This window comes from Odocoileus virginianus, chromosome 8 (assembly GCF_023699985.2).
Source record: "Odocoileus virginianus isolate 20LAN1187 ecotype Illinois chromosome 8, Ovbor_1.2, whole genome shotgun sequence".
In the NCBI taxonomy this organism is placed as follows: Eukaryota; Metazoa; Chordata; class Mammalia; order Artiodactyla; family Cervidae; genus Odocoileus; species Odocoileus virginianus.
This window is the reverse complement of record NC_069681.1, coordinates 11,066,617-11,088,767: the sequence shown is the minus strand read 5'-3', so window position 1 is coordinate 11,088,767 and position 22,151 is coordinate 11,066,617. Positions and strand designations below refer to the sequence as shown.

Sequence of the window (22,151 nt, the reverse complement as noted above, 5' to 3'; positions counted from 1 at the left end):
GAAGAGCTATTGTAGGTGAACAATTTTTAGAGGAGGGAATGGTATTTGGTCACAGAGCTCCATCTGCTTTCTCTGCCTGCTTTTTTCTAAGCCTTTCTTTGAGGGTCCTGAGCATCCCAAGAGTTGATAGGAAACTGACAATAGAATACACAGCTTAAAAAATATTGACTTAATTAAATTGTAAGTGAATGTAGGAAAGCGTAAATGCTTGCCGTCTTATGTTAGGACAGAGCAAATTTTCATGATAGACTTTTTTGTTTGTTTTAATGTAATATTAATAATATTGGGTTGGCGAAAAAGTTTGTCCAGGTTTTTCCATAAGATGGTGCAGAAAAACCTGGGCAAAGTTTTTGGCCAACCCAGTACTTATTTATGTAATTGTATTTATTCAGTCATCAAACAAAATCCTGACTATGTCTACCATGAGCTGGGCTCTGTTTGGGAATCACTGAGTGCCTGCAGTGCACAGCACTTTAATCAGGAGGAGGTAGGAAATAACAGGCAGTGTGTGTGAAGGGTGGGAGGGGGGTTTAAGAACAGCTGCTCTGAGTGGTAAACTGAAACTAAAACTGGGACAAGATTTGTGGATAGTTTAGAAATCAGGAGGTCTTTGGTGATTGTGGAGAATCCCAGTTGGCTGATTTTAAATTCTGTCCTTAAAACTGAAATTTGAGAAAAAACCTTCGTTCTCAAGCAGTGCATTGTTATTATGAGTTATAAATAGCGTGAAAATTACTTGATTCTCATGAAAATGTCTGACAGCATGGGCTTTAATTTTAGAGGGATTATTGACTTGGAAGTTTGATAAAAATGATCATCAGATCTGTGCTTGAGAAAATTGCTACTCTACTGAACTATCTAAAACAGTATATAATTGAATTGAGCAGGAAATTAGTCGAAATTTTAAATGGTACTTGTATGCTTTCATTTACTAATATTTTGAGAAAAATATATGCATATTACATTTACCTCTTTTTAATTATAGGTACCAGCTGGGACTAGGCCATTAAGTCAACCCTGTACATCAGACCGTTTTATACAAACCTTGAGCCATAAACAACTACTGGCTGAAATGATGCAGTCTCACATGGTTAAGGACATATGTTTAATTGGAGGAAAAGTAAGACTGGCAGCCTTACTGCAAACTTCTGTTTCCTGACTTTGGGTTGTTTTGACTTATCCCTTAAATGATTGTGTCCATTTGTAGGGTTGTGGAAAAACAGTCATTGCTAAGAACTTTGCAGATACCTTGGGATACAATATAGAACCTATCATGCTATATCAGGTAAGCTGTTCATTTTTAGTACTTGGACTATAAACGTATACTTTTGGACCATCAGTAGAATTTATGGATATCCTTCTTTAAGTTGGACCTGTTAATTTTGAAGTTGATAAATAACTGAAACAGCTATCAAACTGGAATGCAATTATAATTATTTGGAATTTTTGAAAGTGTATTCTAGGATATCTGATGTGCCCAAAATAACCAGGGTCTGTTTTTCAAAAGAGATCCATTTTACACACATGTGTACACACAGTACAGTTAACAGTAACTTGGATATACAGTTTCCCAGCATGATTTGTTGAGAAGACTGTCTTTTCCCCTGTAGTAGGATAGTCTTGGCATTGTTGTAAAAAATCAAGTGACCGTACATGTGCCTGTAAGTTTCTGAGCTCCCTGTTCTACTCCACTGGTTTATATGTCTGTCCTTATGGTGAGGGGGAGTACATTTTTTTTGCTTAATTCATGGAAGATGAAATGAATACCTTGCCTTCTTAGAAAATCACTCCTCTTGATGATGGTTAGCTCAATGTGAAAATTCATTAGAAGTGACCTGAGAATGGCGTTTTATCATAATCTGCCTGTAGTGTGGGGCACCTGAGTGTGATCCCTGCATTGGCAAGATCCCCTAGAGAAGGGAATGGCAACCCATTCCAGTATTCTTGCCTGGAAAATTCCATGGGCAGAGGAAACTGGCAGGCAATCCATGGGATTGCTAAGGGTTAGACACGATTGAGTGAATAACACTTTCAGTTTTCACCAGCCTAGTTTCTAGTTTCAAGTGAAAATACTTTCCTACCAAATAATGGGGAGAAAAAAAACCCTGAATCATCAATATATTTATAAAACAAGTTAAATTTTATTATAAATATTTTATATTCTATTTATAAGTCTAGGATAAATACAGGCATAATTTACCTTCCCAGCTGCCATTGCTTTGACATCAGACAGAGAAGACCTTTTGTGAAGATATTATTTCTTTTCTCTTTGACCCCACCCCCATTTGTTAGTGGTATTATTTCTAAAATTGTACACATTATTGTTTCTCTTATATTAAAATAAAAACTCCCATTCTAATGAAAGCTGGAAAGAGTTTTTGCCTCATCTGTTTATTCCAGACAGTTCTGATTCTGTATCAGATTTCTATAGTCAGTTTATGGTGATGTGTACATTGCAGTGACAGATTATCCTATGAGCATATGCTTGAACTGTGAAGATTATAGTGACCTCATCCTACTCTCTATTAAAAGAAGAACCAAACAAGGGAATACATATCTATTTGTCAATTTGGACAACTACACTGAAAAACTACCTAAAGAATCTTGCCGTTGAGAATGTTATTCTTACGTGAGAAAGAATTAGTTTAAGAGGCCGAGAACAGATTTTCTTATGTATTTTTGAAGAGTACCAGTAAGTTCACAAAAGTTTTCTTTTAATTTTTTTAACTTTCCTCTTGAATTTGTTGATTGATAAACAAAGGTAAGAAAATTATAGTATTAAAGTTGATGGCAGACCATTCTATTACCTGATACTCCTCTGAGATATGAAGTCAGTCTTTTCTAGTTCCTGCCATGAGAGAAGGTCATTTAGTCATATCTTATTAATCTTCTATCTGAAAAACAGCGGTGATGATATTCAAAAGGCACATAAGATTCCCATAAAAATATTTTGCCCAACCTCAGCATATACACTGTCTACATTGTAGATGGCCTGCAAGGATTGGGAAAACTGGTGCAGAGATAAAGAAACATCATATATTCTGAAAATCCATTTTCCAATTTTGCTCTTCTGCTCACTAATCTTTAGAGCAATGACTGGGAGAAAAAATTGGTTTTAGCAAGATATGAAGAAGTATAATATTGACAACCTGTTTTGTAGGTGAGTTTGTCTGTCTGCCTCTTCATATGGCTCCTTTCCATGAACTGAATCAGAGCGTATATCAGGCCCTATATTGACATTGGCAGGTTTTGTAAACTTTTACTCAGTTGGTCTCCTGATAGAAACCAAGCCCCTGAGATTAAATGTGACTTTCTGCTTGCAGTTTCATGTTTATTAGTAGTGTTCATTGATTTATTTGGAACAGAGGAATTAATTTAATAGAATTCAAGATTAGATTTTGGTTTTATAATAATATAGCCCATATTAATGCAAAATTTTCAGAAGTTTGACCCAACATAGAGAATTTAGTGGGAATAAGTAACTCGGCATCCATTTTCCTAGATGTAGAGATTTCCCTGTTAATTGTACATGTATAAAGCTACACTTAATCTGTGGGTTTTGCCTTATTTTTAGACTTGACTATTTTTAGAACTGGATTTCATATGAAGAAAAAGAAAAACAGAGCCTTAGCACAGATTTGTGGCAGTACATAAAATAAGTTTTATAATAGGTTATAAAAATCTTAAATCATTTGGCTCAAGTGTTAGGTCAGATTCTTTTAACTGGTTATTCTTTTTTTAGTGTTGAAGCCAGTGATTTCATAGTATTGAAGAAATACAGGTTATTATTCTTTTCTTTCACAACCAGATAAGGGCATGCTTCCAGACGTCTTTTCACACCGATATAAACAGCACCAGATCTGTGATCTCTTTTTTTCTGTTTAAGTATTAGTTGGATTAAAAGCCAAGTCAACTCTGATCAAAAATTAAGGTCAAATAAGTTTAGGAGACTTATAATGAACTGGCTAAAATCACTGTCTAAAACATATTGAAGTCTTAGGATCACTTTTGACCCCCAAGTTTTTCTTTTCCTTCTAAACTCAAACGAAATCCTTTTCTTCATCTTCAGTCTAATTTACAGTCTCTCTTTCCTGTTTATCTAAATACAGAGTAGACGTATCTTAACTTTTCTTCTCCCTCATTTGTTTTTACTGCCCTATGTCTTGGATTTATTTCCTTGCTTCTTGTCTTTGTCTTGAATTTGCACTTTTCTTCATTAAAATTCCAAGACTCTGTATTAATTTAAGTGGTTTATATTGAACCTTGGAGGCTGACTTTCTATATGATTCTGTAGATCATTTTGTTTTCTTAATTTATTTTCTTACAATCTATCATTCTTTCTGTCTCCTGAGTATTTTTTCTTTGTCCCTTAAGAATAACCTTCATAAAGCTAAGAATTTACTTGAACTGAATTCTTCAAATTTATTTTATTATAAAATGTATTTTAAAAATGTATGTCATCATGCAAATTCTACATCCTCTGAATTTTCAAATAGAAATTATAAACTAAAGGTAGTTGTCTTTTCATAGAGCTCTCCCTCATTTTTTTATAGCCGTGTTTTATTCCATCGTGGGTTATACCAGAGTTTACTCAACCTGTCTCCTGTATATGGACAATTGGGCTGTTTCCGGTATTTTGTAATTACAAACTAAGCTGCAATGAATAACCTTGTGCATATGTATTTTCATATTGTTGGAAGTGTATCTTCAGGATTAATTCCTAGAGGTGAAATTGTTAGGTCAATAGGTAAATACATGTGTGGTTTTGTTGTGTGTGTGTTAAATCGAATCAGTCGTGTCTGACTCTTTACGACCCTGTGGACTGTAGTCTGCCAGGCTCCACTGTCCATGGGGTTATCCAGGCAAGAATACTGGAGTGGGTTGCCACACCCTCCTCCAGGGGATCTTCCCAACACAGCTGTCAAACCCATGTCTCTTATGGCTCTTGTGCTGGCAAGCGGGTTCTTTACCACTTGCACCACCTGGGAAGCTGGTGGTTTTATTAGATATTGCCAGATTTTCCTCTGTAAGGATATACCATTTCGCATTCCTACCAACAATGCCAATAGAGAGGGCTGCCAAGCTCTTCAATGTTTGCCAATTTGATAGTTAAAAATGCTATCTAACGAGTAGTTTTAATTTGCATTTTTTTATATTAGGAAAAAAATTGAAAATCTTTCCTATTTTTAAGAGCCATTATTATATCTCTCCTTAGCAAATTATCTGTTCATTTCTTTTGCACATTTTTCTGCTAAGTTTTTGATCTTTTTCCCCTTAATTTTTGTGTCTAATATTAGGCATATCTGCTTTTTATTTATGGTCTATCTGCATATATTTCTCTCTCAGTCTGTGAGTTATACTTTGATTTTATTAATGAATAAGTTAGTTTTGCCTTGTATATTTTAAATGTTTTGTAATTAAATTTATTGATATTTTATTGCATCTAATTTTGAGTCATGGCTAGAAAGATTTTTCCCTATTCCTAGGTTAAGGAGGAATTCACTCATGTCTCTTTCAGCTTCTAGGCTGACCTCTCTCCAGTTCTTGCACGTAACCCTTCATATTTTAGAAGCAGCAGGATAGCACTGGATATTTCTTTCATACCGCCCTCTCTCCCTCTCTGACCACAGCTGGGAAACATCCTCTAACTTTCTGGGGTCAGATTATAAAGTTGGGCCCACATGGGTAACCCATAATAATCTCCCCATCTCAAGGTCATTAAGTGAATCATGTCTGCATAGTTCATTTTGCCATGTAAGGTTACATATTCACAGGTTCTGGGGATTAGGACATGGACATCTTTGGGGGCCATTATTCTGCCCATTACACTGACTGTAATGGAAGATCACACCACTGAGAACATTGCCATTGGTGGTATTTGAGTTACAAATGTAGTATACCTCTTTCAGTCCATATAGTTTTCTTTTTTTTTTTTGGTCCATATAGTTTTCATATTCATAGTGATTCAGTATGCACTGCAAGCATCCAACTTCGTGATACTTCTTTGGTGCAGTAGTGCCCATGTATTTGTTGAAGTGTGTATTACTTTTTAACAGGTTATTTTCCCTGTACTAAAATGTAGGCATTACCCTGAATTTTTATTTGAAATTATATGTATAGGTATATTATATTACTTATGGATTTTTTCAAGGCTATAAAGCAAAAGGTACAAAATGTTGTTTATAAAATGGGGATGTTTATAAAATAGAGTGGATCTAACAGGATTGAGAACCCAGCGGGTTAGACCACAGCATAGTGCTTGGCATGAGGAAGATATGCACCGTCTTAGAGGCTTGTTGTTGTTCAGTTGCTTAGTTGTATCTGACTGACTGCAACTCCACAGACTGTGGCATGCCAGGCTTCCCTGTCCTCCACTATCTCCCGGAGTTTGCTTAAATGCATGTTCATTTAGTTGTTGATGCATCCAACCATCTTATCCTCTGTCACCCCCTTCTCCTTCTGCCCTCAGTCTTTCCCAGCATCAGGGTCTTTTCCAGTTCAGGTCTTCACATTATGTGGCCAAAGTATTGACGCTTCAGCTTCAGTATCAATCATTCCAGTGAATATTCAGGGTTGATTTCCTTTAGGAACTTGGGAAATTTTAAAATATTTTTAAGTAGAATGATTTTTTTTTAAGTATGTAAGGGATAGAGGTGATTATGCAAGCATTGTTGTCATTCTCCCCATCAAAAACAGTTTAAGAGCTTCTCCATGTATAGTGTTCTCTAATGCAGAATAGCAATAGAATTATTTAGATCAGTTTCTGATTTTTGAGAGCTAATTAATTCTTATACCTTAAGGCAGGAGACTGTTTTGAGACAAATTCATTTCCATTCTAGAGTTACAATTTTCCATGTGTTTTCTATGTTTTTTAAAAATAAAGTTTTGTGACAATGTAATAATCTCTTTTTGCAACCTCTTTGAAGCGTTTCATTTACTAAAATTTATAATTACTCTAAAATAGACCAGTAAAGTGGAATTTCCTGACTTTCAAAATTAAGGATGAGAAAGGTTAAGTGCCAGAGTTTATACCTCAAACAAAGCCTATACAACAGGAACTAACTTATTAATTTTCAAGTCATTTTCTTGACTACCAGATTGTACATCTTTAAAAACAAAAGTAACAGACCATGAAGCTCACTCTGAGATGGGACGGCGCTGGGTTGCGGCCCTGAGTAGCATCTGTTTTATCTGGAGTGCTTTCCTTCATTAGGTGGGTTTGCTGTGGAATGGTGCTGTCCTCGTCACATCAGTTTGTTTCTCAGGATGGGTCTGTTTTCTACTTGCCGGCTTTTTAAAAACAGTAGAATGGAGGAGTTACCAAGAATCAGTGGTTGGTTTCAATTAATAGAAGTTCATCTCAAGAGTGTATTATTTTTGTTTTTATTTTTATTTTTTTCATTTATTTTTATTAGTTGGAGGCTAATTACTTTACAGTATTGTAGTGGTTTTTGTCATACATTGACATGAATTAGCCATGGATTTACATGTAGTCCCCATCCCGATCCCCCCTCCCACCTCCCTCTCCACCCGATCCCTCTGGGTCTTCCCAGTGCACCAGGTCCGAGCACTTGTCTCATGCATCCAACCTGGGCTGGTGATCTGTTTCACCCTAGATAATATACATGTTTCGATGCTGTTCTCTCAAAACATCCCACCCTCGCCTTCTCCCACAGAGTCCAAAAGACTGTTCTATACATCTGTGTCTCTTTTTCTGTTTTGCATATAGGGTTATCATTACCATCTTTCTAAATTCCATATATATGTTTTAGTATACTGTAATGGTCTTTAACTTTCTGGCTTACTTCACTCTGAATAATGGGCTCCAGTTTCATCCATCTCATTAGAACTGATTCAAATGAATTCTTTTTAATGGCTGAGTAATATTCCATGGTGTATATGTACCACAGCTTCCTTATCCATTCGTCTGCTGATGGGCATCTTGGTTGCTTCCATGTCCTGGCTATTATAAACAGTGCTTCAGTGAACATTGGAGAACTAGATCTCTTTCAGATCTAGTTTCCTTGGTGTGTATGCCCAGAAGTGGGATTGCTGGGTCATATGGCAGTTCTATTTCCAGCTTTTTAAGAAATCTCCACACTGTTCTCCATAACAGCTGTACTAGTTTGCATTCCCACCAACAGTGTAAGAGGGTTCCCTTTTCTCCACACCCTCTCCAGCATTTATTGCTTGTAGACTTTTGGATAGCAGCCATCCTGACTGGCGTGTAATGGTACCTCATTGTGGTTTTGATTTGCATTTCTCTGATAATGAGTGATGTTGAGCATCTTTTCATGTGTTTGTTAGCCATCTGTATGTCTTCTTTGGAGAAATGTCTGTTTAGTTCTTTGGCCCATTTTTTGATTGGGTCATTTATTTTTCTGGAGTTGAGCTGGAGGAGTTGCTTGTATATTTTTGAGATTAATCCTTTGTCTGTTGCTTCGTTTGCTATTATTTTCTCCCAATCTGAGGGCTGTCTTTTCACCTTGCTTATAGTTTCCTTTGTTGTGCAAAAGCTTTTAAGTTTCGTTAGGTCCCATTTGTTTATTTTTGCTTTTGTTTCTAATATTCTGGGATGTGGATCATAGAGGATCCTGCTGTGATTTATGTCGGAGAGTGTTTTGCCTATGTTCTCCTCTAGGAGTTTTATAGTTTCTGGTCTTACATTTAGATCTTTAATCTATTTTGAGTTTATTTTTGTGTATGGTGTTAGAAGGTGTTCTAGTTTCATTCTTTTACAGGTGGTTGACCAGTTTTCCCAGCACCACTTGTTAAAGAGGTTGTCTTTTTTCCATTGTATATCCTTGCCTCCTATGTCGAAGATAAGGTGACCATAGGTTCATGGATTTATCTCTGGGCTTTCTATTCTGTTCCATTGATCTACATTTCTTTCTTTGTGCCAGGACTATACTGTCTTGATGACTGTGGCTTTGTAGTAGAGTCTGAAGTCAGGCAGGTTGATTCCTCCAGTTCCATTCTTCTTTCTCAAGATTACTTTGGCTATTCGAGGTTTTTTTGTATTTCCATACAAATTGTGAAATTATTTGTTCTAGTTCTGTGAAAAATACCGTTGGTAGCTTGATAGGGATTGCATTGAATCTATAGATTGCTTTGGGTAGTATAGCCATTTTGACAATATTGATTCTTCCAATCCATGAACACGGTATATTTCTCCATCTGTTTGTGTCCTCTTTGATTTCTTTCATCAGTGACTTATAGTTTTCTATGTATAAGTCTTTTGTTTCTTTAGGTAGATATACTCCTAAGTATTTTATTCTTTTTGTATTATTTTTATAATCGAAACTTTGTAAAACCTATCTTAGACTCTCACTCTGATGGAGAAATCATTTCAAAAACTGAGTGTGGTGACACTTGTAGTAATTTATGTTAAGTTTTCAACTAGAACTAATTGGAGTGTTTATGTGATAGCATATAACTGCAAAGTCATATATTGAAAAGACAAGCTATTTGCTTGTTTAACTTGATAACCTTTTAAACTTATACGTTCTAAAAATGCAAAGTGTATCTTAAAGTTTAACTGTGCAGTATATGTTAATAAAGATTCATCTTACTGTATTTGCATACATTTGCCATTTAAAAGGCCATAAGTTTTACATTCGCTTTTTTTAAAAAAAGTATCCAAACATGATATTCAGATCTTTTATAATTTTGAAAGTATGTACTGAACCTCTTATTTAATTGAAACAGTGTACATTTTAAGTAATGAACAACATCTTTTGTGTTGTCTTAACCAATTTAGTTATCATGAGGTATTTATTAGATTTATAAAAACACTCTAAGAGGCCTTTGGGCATGTGTATAAAAATAAACATTACAGTAAAACCAAATCCATTAACCCAAGGAAGAAAACAAAAGTAACCAGAGAATCCTACCAAATAAGGAATTCCAGCCTGAAAGGTATTTCATTTACCATCCTTAGTGATCCCAAAACATAGGATCCATAAAGTTGAAGAGGGAAAGAATTTCAAATTTGAGGAATCTCTGTGGAATAGCTCCAAACTTAAGGACACAGTGTGATGAAGTCCCAGTACTGTTGCTAAGAACAAATTGTTATGCTTGACCGTCTCTATCAGTTAGGACATTTGTTCTAAATGTACTTTACAATAATCTTGATTAGGGGCCTTAGGGCAATCTTTTAAGGGTCCTCGGGATTAAAGATTGCCCTGATAGAGACGGTCAAGCATAACAGTTTGTTCTTACCAACAGTACTGGGACTTCATCACACTGTGTCCTTAAGTTTGGAGCTATTCCACTGAGTAAGGAATAAGAGTTAAGAGTAAGGATTTGCTAAAGGTTAGTTAGTAAGAGTAAGGATTTGCTAAAAGTTAGTAGGATTAATGGGCTTCCCTTGTGGCTCAGCTGGTAAAGAATCTGCCTGAATTGAGGGAGACCAGGGTTTGATCCCTGGGTTGGGAAGATCCTTTGGAGAAGGGAAAGGCTACCCACTCCAGTATTCTGGCCTGGAGAAGCCCATGGGTCACAAAAAGTCGGACATGACTGAACGACTTTCACTTCAGTAGAATTAATAATGAAGTTAATATTTACATTCTTATGGGAAACATGTCAAGAAAGAAAAGAAGGACTTTGATTTGATTTTGACAATTACAAATTTCTATAAGAACCATTGTTGTTGTTCAGTCACTAGGTCATGTCGGACGGTTTGAGACCCCGTGGACTGCAGCACACAGGGCTTCCCTGTCCTTCACTATCTCCTGGAGTTTGCTCAAACTCACGTCCAATAAGTCAGGGATGATATGTAACCATCTCATCCTCTGCCACTCCCTTCTCCTCCTGCCCTCAATCTTTCCCAGCATCAGGGTCTTTTCCAGTGAGTCAGCTCTTCACGTCAGGTGGCCAAAATATTGGAGCTTCAGCTTCATCATCAATCCTTTCATTGAATATTCAGGGTTGATTTCCTTTAGGATTGACTGGTTTGATTTCCTTGTTGTCCAAGGAACTCTCAAGAGTCTTCTCCAACACCCCAATTTGAAACCATATGTTTTGTAAACATATTTTTATTTCTGAAACAAAAAGTAACTACATACTTCTCAGCTTTATCATCTAGTTGCCTTTTATGATCCCTAAGTGCTTTGTTTTTCTGTTTTCCCCTTATTAAAAAAACTCCAGTTATTCAGGATCCAACCCACTTTCTGAATATATTGAATTTTAATCCTGGTTTGCAAACCAGTGTTATAGAAGAAATAGCTTTCTGAGGTGTTTCAACTGAAAACCATTTGGCAGAACAAGAGAGACAGTCAAAAAGAACAGCAAAGAGAAAGGTGATTTTAACAGAGTTCAACTAGTGCCTCTGGGTACTGAGTTGAGGCAGCTTGGGATCTGAGCTGATAAAAGCTGGGAAAATCCTGATTTTTACTCTATTGACTACTGTTGAGAGATTAACAACCTGAAGAGGGGCCTCAGCCAGCCCAGCTCCTGGGATGCTTCCTGTTCATTTCCTGTGGTTCCCTGGAGCTCCGCCAGATTTAGGCAGCTGCTGGCTGCAGCCTCTGTGCTGCTGAGTAGCGGTGCCTAGCATACCCTCATGTAGTGGGAAAGGTGGACAGGGCTGCCCTGATGCCTTCAGCAGCCTGCTTCCTTAATCTTAGCAAACCTTCTTCTCTGCTGCTTCAAACAGGAGACTCCACATTTATCCTGAGTGATGCTCCCTGAGTCTATTAACTCTTCCCTATGTCCCACATAGTGACAGGTATTTGCAGTATCTCCCATGGGGGAGCAATTCAGAGACATCAGTTTTAGTTTGTGAAGACAGTTCCAAAAAGGACACATTAAACCAATCAAAAGAGTTATTTAGTATTTTAGCCATTAAACACTTTTTCGCTTTCTCCCCATCCACCATGCACCCCACACCCAGTCTCCAGTCTAACATCATTTGCTTTTTACAAAATCCACTCTAGCTACGGACATCACCAGTAGCTCTAACCCATCCTCCCTGGACTCATGTTTAGAATTTGCTGGAAAATGCATTTGGCATATGAAATTTTACTTTATAGAGTTTTTAAGAACCCATCAATTATGTCATTTGAACATTAATAGACACATTCCTCTCTCTCACCACAAATTCACTCTTGGATACCATTAATATTCTACAGTCAAAGCAGATTTCACTTATACAGTACAGAATTATCAGCTATAGTCACCATGTTTTATATTATATCCTGAGATCCTAATTCATCTTACACCTTAAAGTCTGTACCCTTTTACCAACCTCTTATTATTTCCCTTGACTTCCCTGGTGGCTCAGATGGTAAAGAATCCACCTACAATGCAGGAGACCCAAGTTCAATCCCTGGGTCAGAAAGATCCCCAGGAGTAAGCAAATGGCAGCCTGTTCCAGTATTTTTGCCTGGAGAATTCCATGGACAGAGGAGCCTGGCAGGCTACAGTCTATTCGGTTGCAAAGAGTCAGACACAACTGAGTGACTTTCACTCACTCACTCACTCTTTCTTATTTCCCTCACCTCTCAGTCCCTGACAACCATTTTCATTTCTATGAGTGTGATTTTTATTTATTATTTTTAATTTAAGGATAATTGCTTTACAGTATTGCATTGGTTTCTACCAAACATCAGCATGAGATTCCACTTGTAAATGATACCATAGCAAATACCATAAAGTATTCGGCTTTGTCTTTCTGACTTACCTCACTTAGCGTGACACCCTCAAAGCCTATCCATGTTGTTGCAAATGGGAGAAATTCCGTCTTTTTTATGGCTGAGTAATACTTGTGTGTGTGTGAACCATAATTTCTTATCAGTGTTTCGTCAGTGAACACTCCTGGCTATTGTGAATAATGCTGTAATGAACATGGGTGTGCAGATGTCTCAGTATTCTGTTTTTATTTTCTTTGGTTATATACCCAGAAGTGGGATTTCTAGATCATATGGTAGCTCTATTTTTAATTTTTTGATGAACCTGCATACTGTTTTCCATAGAGGCTGCAAAAATTTGCATTCGCACCAGTGGTTACCTTTTCTCCACCTCCTCACCAGCATTTGTCATCTCTTGTTGTTTGTTTGTTTTGTTTTTGATAATGGCCATTCTTACAGGTATGAGATGACATCTCATTGTGGTTTTGATTTGTATTTCCTTGATGGTGAGTAATGATGACACCTTTTCATGTATCTGTTATCTATTTCTATGTCTCCTCTGGAAAAATATGTGATCAATTCCTCTGCCCATTTTTTAATCAGATTATTTTTTTCCTATTGAGTTATATGAGTTCTTTATTTACTTTAGATATTAACCTTTATCAGCTATATGATTTGCAAATATCTTTTTCCATTCAGTAGTTTGCCTTTTCATTGTGTTGGTGGTTTCTTGGCTGTGCAGAAACTTTTTCTTTTTAGTCTGTTGTTGTCCCACTTGTTTATTTTGGCTTTTATTGCTGTTGCTTTTGGTGTCAAATCCAAAAATTATCACCAAGACCAATGTCAAGGAGCATACCACCTATATTTTCATCTAGGAGTTTTATGGTTTCAAGTCTTAACATTCAAGTCTTTAATCCATTTTGAAGTAATTTTTATATATAGTATAAATAGGGTTCAGTTTCATTCTTTTGCATGCAGCTATGCATTTTTTCTGGATACCATTTATTAACACCATTATTTTAAAAAAATGTTTGACAGTGCTGGGTCTTAGTTGAGACATTCATGATCCTTTAGTTGTGGCATGTGGAATCTAGTTCCCTCACCAGGGACCAAACCCAGGCCCCATGCACTGGGAGTGTGGAATCTGAGCCCGTGGACTACCGGGCACCATTAATGAATACGTATTTTTGGCTCCTGTGTCATGAACTTGTTCACCATGTATGTGTGGGTTTACTTCTGGGCTCTCTGTTCTGTCAATCTATATGTCAGTTTTTATGGCAATGCCATACAGTTTTGGTTAGTATAGCTTTGTAATATACTTTGAAATCAGAAAGTGTGGTGTTTCCAACTTTGTTCTTCTTTCTCAAGATTTATGTAGCTATGTTACAGGGTCTTTGTTGGTTCCATACAGATTTTAGAATGTTTCTTCTATTTCTGTGAAAAATGCCAACTTTGAATCTGTAGATTTCTTTGGATTGCATGGACATTTTAACTATGTTAGTTCTTTTATTCCTTGAGTGTGGACTATCTTTCCACTTATATCTGTCTTCAGTTTTTTTCTTCAGTGTGATATAGTTTTCAGTTATGTTAGTTGAACATTTATAGATATTTATTTTTAAGTTTATCTTATTTTTGGTGAGAATATTTAAGTTCTGTTTTCTTTTGTACATGTTAAATATTTGTAGCTATTTAATTAGAATATGTTACAAGTCATAATCCATCCTTTAAATTATAGTGGAAGTCACCTTTTAAGAATGAAAATCAGGTCATGCCATTTCTCTGCTTAGAATCTGTCAGTGACTTCCCATCATACTTAAAATAAGAACCCCTAGTCTTAGCTTATAAGCCCTCCACCAATGCTTTTCAACCTTAGCTGTCTATTAGAACCACCCAAGAAACTTCAAAAACTTTTCAGTGTCCAGCCCCCACCTTTAGAGAATATGAAGTAATTGGTTTGAGGTGGGACTCATACGTATGCATTTTTACAAAAGTTGCTCAGTGATTCTGACAGGGAGCCAGGATTGAAAGACACTGCCCTACCTGATCTGACCCATGCCTGCATCTCCAGCTATCTTTCCCTGGGCTGGACCATCTCCTGGTTGTGTTTATGTTAGCCTCACTGGCTACTTTCAGTCCCTTAAATCCATTTAGTTTCTTTCTGCTTCAGAACTTTTGCACAGGATGTTGCCTCACCCTGGAATACTCTTCCCTTGATCTTCACTTGGCCTTTTATCATTCAAATAGAAACTTGAGTATACTTACTGAAAGCATCTTTGACCCATGGAGCTATTTGCTTATCACATTACCCAACATTTTCTGTGTACTACTGACCAGTATGTGAGATATATATACATACATTTTTTGTATTTTTTTTTTTAATCCCCTCCCTCCCTCTCTCCTTTTTTTCTCAGCCTCTGTTCCTTTTCCTTGGTCTATTTTGTTCTTTCTCCTTTGAATGTAAGATCCATGTTTATCTTTTTCATTACTGTATCATCAGCACCTGGAACTGTGTGGCTTATGTGTACTAGGCAGTCAGTGTATAAAGGAGTGCATAAATAAATTTTGAAAAATTTGCATTGTTTTTAAAGGGCCAGCTCAAATCTGACCTTTGTCAAAGTTTTCTTTACCAATTTTTTATTTGTGACCATATTTACTTATTCTTTAAATTCTAAGATTAGAATTTCTTTTGTCATACAGTATTTTTTGTATTTATTTTAATTGAATAATTGCTTTACAATATTGTGTTGATTTCTGCTGCTACATCAGCATGAATCAGCCATAGTTATATACATGTCCTGTCCCTCTTGAACCTCCCTCCACCTCCCATCCCATTCCACCCCTCAGGTTGTCACATAGCACCAGGCTGAGCTCCATGCACCATAAGGCAATTTCTCATTAGCTACCTATGTTACACATGGTAATGTACATATGTCAATCATGTGTGGATGCTAAGTCGCTTCAGTTGTGTCCGACTCTTTGTGATCCTGTGGACTGTAGCCCACCAGGCTCCTCTGTCCATGGGGTTCTCCAGGCAAGGATACTCCAGGCAAGATTCTCCATGATAATACTGTGGGTTGCCATGCCCTCCTCCAGGGGATCTTCCCCATCAAGGGATTGAACCCATGTCTCTTATGTCTCCTGCATTGGCAGATGAGTTCTTTACCACTAGCACCACCTGGGAAGCCCATGTTTCAGTCATTCAGTTCAGTCAGTTCAGTTGCTCAGTTGTGTTCGACTCTTTGTGACCCCATTGACTGCAGCACACCAGGCCTCCCTGTCCATCACCAACTCCTGTAGCTTACTCAAACTCATGTCCATTGAGTCAGTGATGCCATCCAACCATCTCATCCTGTCATCCCCTTCTTCTCCCTCCTTCAATCTTTTCCAGCATCAGGGTCTTTTCTAATGAGTCAGTTCTTCACATCAGATGGCCAGAGTATTGGAGCTTCAGCATCAGTCCTTCCAAAGAATATTCAGGACTGATCTCCTTTAGGAAGGACTGGTTGGATCTCCTTGCAGTCCAAGGGACTCTCAAGAGTCTTCTCCAACACCACAGTTCAAAAGCATCAATTCTTCGGCTCTCAGCTTTCTTTATAGTCCAACTCTCACACCCATACATGACTACTGGGAAAACCATAGCTTTGACTAGACGGACCTTTGTTGGCAAAGTAACGTCTCTGCTTTTTAATATGTTGTCTAGGTGGGTCTAACTTTTCTTCAAAGGAGCAAGCATCTTTTAATTTCATGGCTGCAGTCACCATCTGCAGTGATTTTGTAGCCCCCTAAAATAAAATCTCTCACTGTTTCCATCGTTTCCCCATCTATTTCCCATGAAGTGATGGGACCAGATGCCATGATCTTCGTTTTCTGAATGTTGAGTTTTAAGCCAACTTTTTCACTCTCTTTCACTTTCATCAAGAGGCTCGTTAGTTCTTCTTCACTTTCTGCCATAAGGGTGGTGTCATCTGCATATCTGAGGTTATTGATATTTCTCCCAGCAATCTTGATTCCAGCTTATGCTTCATCCAGCCCAGCATTTCTCATGATGTACTCTGCTTATAAGTTAAATAAGCAGGGTGACAATATACAGCCTTGCCATACTCCTTTTCCTATTTGAAACCAGTCTATTGTTCCATGTCCAGTTCTAACTGTTGCTCCTGACCTCCATATAGATTTCTCAGGAGGCAGATAAGGTGGTCTGATATTCCCATTTCTTTAAGAATTTCCCACAGTTTGTTGTGATCCACACAGTGTGATTGTATGATTTAGTGCTGTTATTATACTTTTATTAGTGTCCTGAACTGTTAACCTAGATTTATTATTAGATTTAAATTTTTATGTATTAGGATTTCATTCTTTTGACTGATTCAGATTCAGCTGTTATTTATTAAATACCCACTAGGTGCCAGACATTATCTCATTTAATTCTAAAGATGTTTTACTCACTGCCCCCGTTTATCATAAGTCCCAGAATTGGGATAAAACCCAACTTTCCTCATACCTTACCCATCCTTTCACTGTGTGCTTTCCATGTTGGCTGACTAGAAGGAATTCAAGTGCTATTGAGTGAGGCCAAATGCCGTTAACTTCTCCATGCGTCTTTCCTGAATAGTGAACAGGTTATTAGCACTTACAGCATCTTTGATTTTATACTTTATTTGTTGCTATTATAAGGGCAGTATTCTTTAAACTCAAATAGATTGCTATGTTCCCACTTGTCAAACATTTGTAATAAAGTGCAGCAAAGTTTCCAGTACCATTTGAATAAAATGTGGTTCTTTAGCTTGTGTGTCTTGGGAGTTTGCTCCATGATATCTCTGTGTTTTGCCTTCCTTTTGAAACTGTCCTTTATCCTGTTTTATATATCTGGTTTTTAGCATTTTTATTTATTTGTTTGTGTCTGTGCTGCGCGCAGATTTTCTCCAGTTGTGGCAAGTGGGGGCTACACCGTGGTGCATGGGATTCTCATTATAGTGGCTTCTCTTGCTGTGGAGCACGGGCTTAGAGCACAGGCTCAGTAGTTGGCACACGGACTTTCTGAGGCATGTGGAGTCTTCATGGACCAGGGGCCACGCCCACGTTCCTTGCAGGCAGATTGTTAACTACTGGACCACCAGGGAAGTCCTCATATACTTAGTTGTCTGTGAACATTTCTGAACAAGCTTTCATTAACTTGGTTTACTTTTAAAAAATTATTATCCTTAGGTTGTTTATGGACAATAGGATCTATTCTGGCTGCCTAAAACTGAGAGCAATTTATTACAGAGTATTAGGTAGCTTGCAGAGTGTCTGGGAGAGAGAGGGTGCAGTGTTTAGGTCTTACCCAGTTAGGAATGACAGAGCTGGGAGAACTTCGGCTGTAACCGTTCTAGAAGAGGGGGTTTCCTTGTGCTGGCTGACACTTCACTCTCACCAGCAGGCTTTTCGGTTCCCAGTTTTGTGTATGGGAGAATGCTTGGTAGAACCGGGGTCATATATCGAACTCTAGCTGCAAAGGCATCTAAGAAGTGATGTTTTTGCTTTTCTAGCCTCTGTGCTATAGCAAGGCTACTAGAAAGAATTTGAATGGGTAAACTCACATAATCCGTATTGCATTTTTTGCACCTACTCTGACCTTATTGTATATTTTATTGTGTGACTTTATTAAGATGTCCTTTTGGTGGATTGCTTGTAAGATGCTGGGTTTGACTTCTAGTTAGCCCCAAGCAGATAAATTTTGTTCTGTGTTCATAGTATAAATCTTTAACTAGAGTGGATCATCTTGCAGTCGATCCCACTGGTTACAGTAAAGAGCTATAAATGATTCAAAATCAGCTTCTTCCATCTATAGAGTAACTGAAAACAATCATGGCAGTCTTGTGATGCCATCGTTATATACATAAAGGAAGCATTTATTATACTGGTGACAGGTTAAAAATAGTTCCTTTAAAAGAACCTGAGGGAGAGTTTATAAATAATTTTACAATATATGTAAAACAAGAGGCCTTTTTGTTTGAGATGAAACATAAATGACACAGGAATGTTGGCAGCATGCCTTGCATTTTGTTCACTGAGTATGCTTAGACTGTAAATAATGGCTTCATTTCTACTTTGGGACCTAAAAATTATTAACATTCTGTGTGTATGCAGTATTTATGCAGTATTCTGACTAATTATTATGGACATAATTAATCCCTTATTGCAAAGTTGTTGATTTATATCAGTTAGTTTTGGTGTATTCCTTTATTCCCTTAAATCCCATATTTCTTAGTGTTTGTACCACTGGCAGGATATTTTCTGGCATGGTAAGTTTTGTTCAGATAAGCAGAACTTATTTGAAGTAGGCCTGGAAAGACTACAAAATTCCAGCAAATTTCTTTTGAAAAAAAAAATCACTAATAATACTTACTTCCCCCAGTCAAAAAAAATTAAATGCCAATGGTTTATGTTTTTAATTCAGGTATAAGAAAATAAAGAATAATATTCACCTAGAGATATAATTAATCTTAACTATAGCTAAAGCAGTTTCACCTCAGTCTTTTATATACATGTTTAAAGATATCTTTAAACAATAGAGACTAGCCGCTTTAGGGGTCTGTTCAGGGAGCAGTAACATCAATAGTTACTAATTCTTGTCAAAGAAGTTGATTGAGAAAACACTTGTGGAGGGTAGCCTGAATGGTGTGCAGTAGGTACATTCCTTTATTAGCACTACACTATATACATGAGTTGGTTAATCCAGACTGGCTCTCTTTTTATGGAATTTCTTTTACTTTAATTTGTTGCTGTATTTGTCATAATAATATTCTTGGGGGCAACCTGGCTCCTTTGCTTATTAGTTGTGTGTCCTTGATTGGGTAAAATGAAGGCCATAATTTTACCTATCCTTTAAGATTATAAGGAGGAGGTGAGTTAATTTATGTGAATTACTTCTTGCCTAGTAAAACCCTCCATAAGTATTAGCTGCTATAATTATTGTTACTTCTATTTTTAACTCCTTAACACACTATTCTTTATATGATAGACCATGAAACAAATTTTTCTTAGTCTCATTATCAAGAACTGTAGTTCTGCTTTTTTGGTGTCAATGCTGTAGAATTAAAGCTTATTAATATATAACATTTTTAAAATGTCAGTTTTTTTGTGTGTTAGAAATTACATTAGATTCACATTTTAGATTCTTTTTATAGTATATATTTTATGGGTCATCTTTACCTTTCTTAGTTTCATCTTCTCTTGTTTAGCTTAAGAATTTGTTTTAAATTTTATAATGTATTATACATATTTTTGGAAGCCAGCTTGCTTTGGGGTTCATAAATATGGTGGAAAGGTGTATTTTTTAATCTAGTTGAGGTCATAGTTTGTATATACTTCAATATTATAATTTTGCTATAATCATTGACATTTTCTGCCAGAAAAATTATATATGCTTTATAATATAAAATTTTACTTTCTTATCAAACATTCATATTTAGAGAGGTAGCTGAAATTTCTTTATTCACTAAAAATTTAGTATATTCATTTGTTTTTCTGAATGATACTGTATCTTGGAAAACAAATTCTAATCTTATTCAAGTCACTGATCACACAACCACTTTTTGCAGCTATTTATCAAACTACCTACCTATATCCAGGTTTCCCAAGGGAATCTCAGAAAAATTAATGCATGGCATTCAGAGGTCCTAAAAGTATTTATAATTGCTTTAGAGTTCAAGTCTACATTCTGGTACATTTTGTGCTGTTATGCTTCTTCTCATTGTAATAGGATATTTTTATTTTTAGTAGGGTTTCTCTATTGCAAATCAAAAGAGCAAAATTCATAATGACACAGAATCTTAAGACATATATAGATGTTTTCCAGGGATCTGAATGAAGGGGTGAGGTGTTTAAGGTTAGACAATAGTGTTCTAAAGGAACTAGTTTTCATGTCCTGTTATTTTTAAATTTTTAAGGAAACACAGAAAGAGGAAATGGTTTGGCCTCTTATGATATCATTAGTGCTATTTTTATTCTCTTAAGTTCAAAGGTTTTAAGAATAAGAAAAATATATGCAAAAGTTGGGACGTTCGTTGTTCTTGATTTTTATTAGTGTGCTTTCAAAATGCTCATGTGGAATAAGCATATTTTTTAAAATTTTGTTTTTGCACTTGGTTTATGGATATATGCACAACCAGAATATGTAAGCTTTATGATATATGTGTAAGCAAGAAGAATAAGGAAATGACATATTTTCTAACAATTCCATGTTGCCATATGTTTTAAAATAAATAAAGATATTAAAACAGCTTCATGATACTAAGCCCAAAAGCTGTAGACAGAAACACTTGAAAAAGCTGTTACTCTGTTTTAAAAATTAACTTAATATTGAGATCATGTTACTGACCCATTTCAGAGTGTTCTGAAAAAATTTTGTTCATTAAGCTTGATTAGGTTCACTTCTGTGAAAATTCAGTTTTACTTTACAGTGGAAAATAACTCACAATTGAAAATAATTTCTTATTATAACTAATATTATGGAAAGTGGGGGAAATTATCTTTTTAAGAAAAAGCTGGAATTCTATCTTTTCTCTCAATCCTCTCTCTTTCTCTAGGATCTTAATTATGAAAACCAACTACTTTTATTAAAGAGAATACTTTTTTCCCCTTTAGAGTTTTTTTTTTTTTTAAATTTCAGTACACAGATACATTAGAAATGAAGAATGGCTCTTTTTCTCATAATAGCATGCAGAGACTCGACAGGATAAAACTGGGCTGAACTCGTCTTTTAAGAAATGCCAGGTGTTTTCTGTTCTCTACTCCTCTGAAGATTGAAGAAAGGGAGAATTTTTCTGGTCTGCTGTTGTGGTTGGCATTAGTAACTGAACTTTGTGGATCTGTTACTGCTTGTTGTGTAGCAGCAAGTCATTAATTTCAGTTTACTTCAGTCAGGAAAAGGCTGGCAGCTGCTAGGTTGGAAAAAAGGAGCGCTTCGCACTGGTTGTCTTTCTCATGATCTTTATTAGTAAATGTTTACTTGTTTGAATGAGGCAAGTATTGTAGACATTGTATGAATTAGCAAAATATGAATCATTCATGACTACAAAGTGAAGTTGTGCTTTTTGTATCTCCCACAAAACAGTGATAAAGGATGTGTTGGTGTGAGAGTGAGGAATTTTCTGTCAAAATTAAAAAGAAAAAAAATGTTACCAGTTGCTAGCCTCAGTTCCACTGGAGTCTAAACCTCTAATGCCACAGTCACATCCCTCATCTCCTCTTCCTGGGCCCACACGAGAGACTCAGGAGTGGGGTCAGCATACCCTCTGTGTTCAGTATGAAGCTGAGCTTTTTCACAGTTAATCCCCAAGCATTTCTTTAACAATATGGTACCAGTGGGATACCTTCTTCACGTTACCTTCTCTCTGAATACTTACGAGCATGCATGCTCAGTCACTGCAGTTGTGTCCGACTCTCTGTGACCCCATGGACTGTAGCCCTTCATGCTCCTCTTTCCATGGGATTCTCCAGGCAAGAACACTGGAGTGAGTTGCCATGCCCTCCTCCAGG

The 22,151-nt window shown here is 36.6% G+C and overlaps 1 protein-coding gene across 1 annotated transcript in view; it reads left to right on the top strand.

Moving 5' to 3' along the window:
* VWA8 (von Willebrand factor A domain containing 8) overlaps positions 1-22,151 on the top strand; it is a 367,424-nt gene that overhangs the window by 73,246 nt on the left and 272,027 nt on the right. The window contains exons 11-12 of the mRNA XM_070471177.1: positions 986-1,120; positions 1,208-1,285. Of these exons, the coding sequence (XP_070327278.1) occupies positions 986-1,120; positions 1,208-1,285 (213 nt within the window). The remainder of the gene's footprint in view (positions 1-985; positions 1,121-1,207; positions 1,286-22,151) is intronic.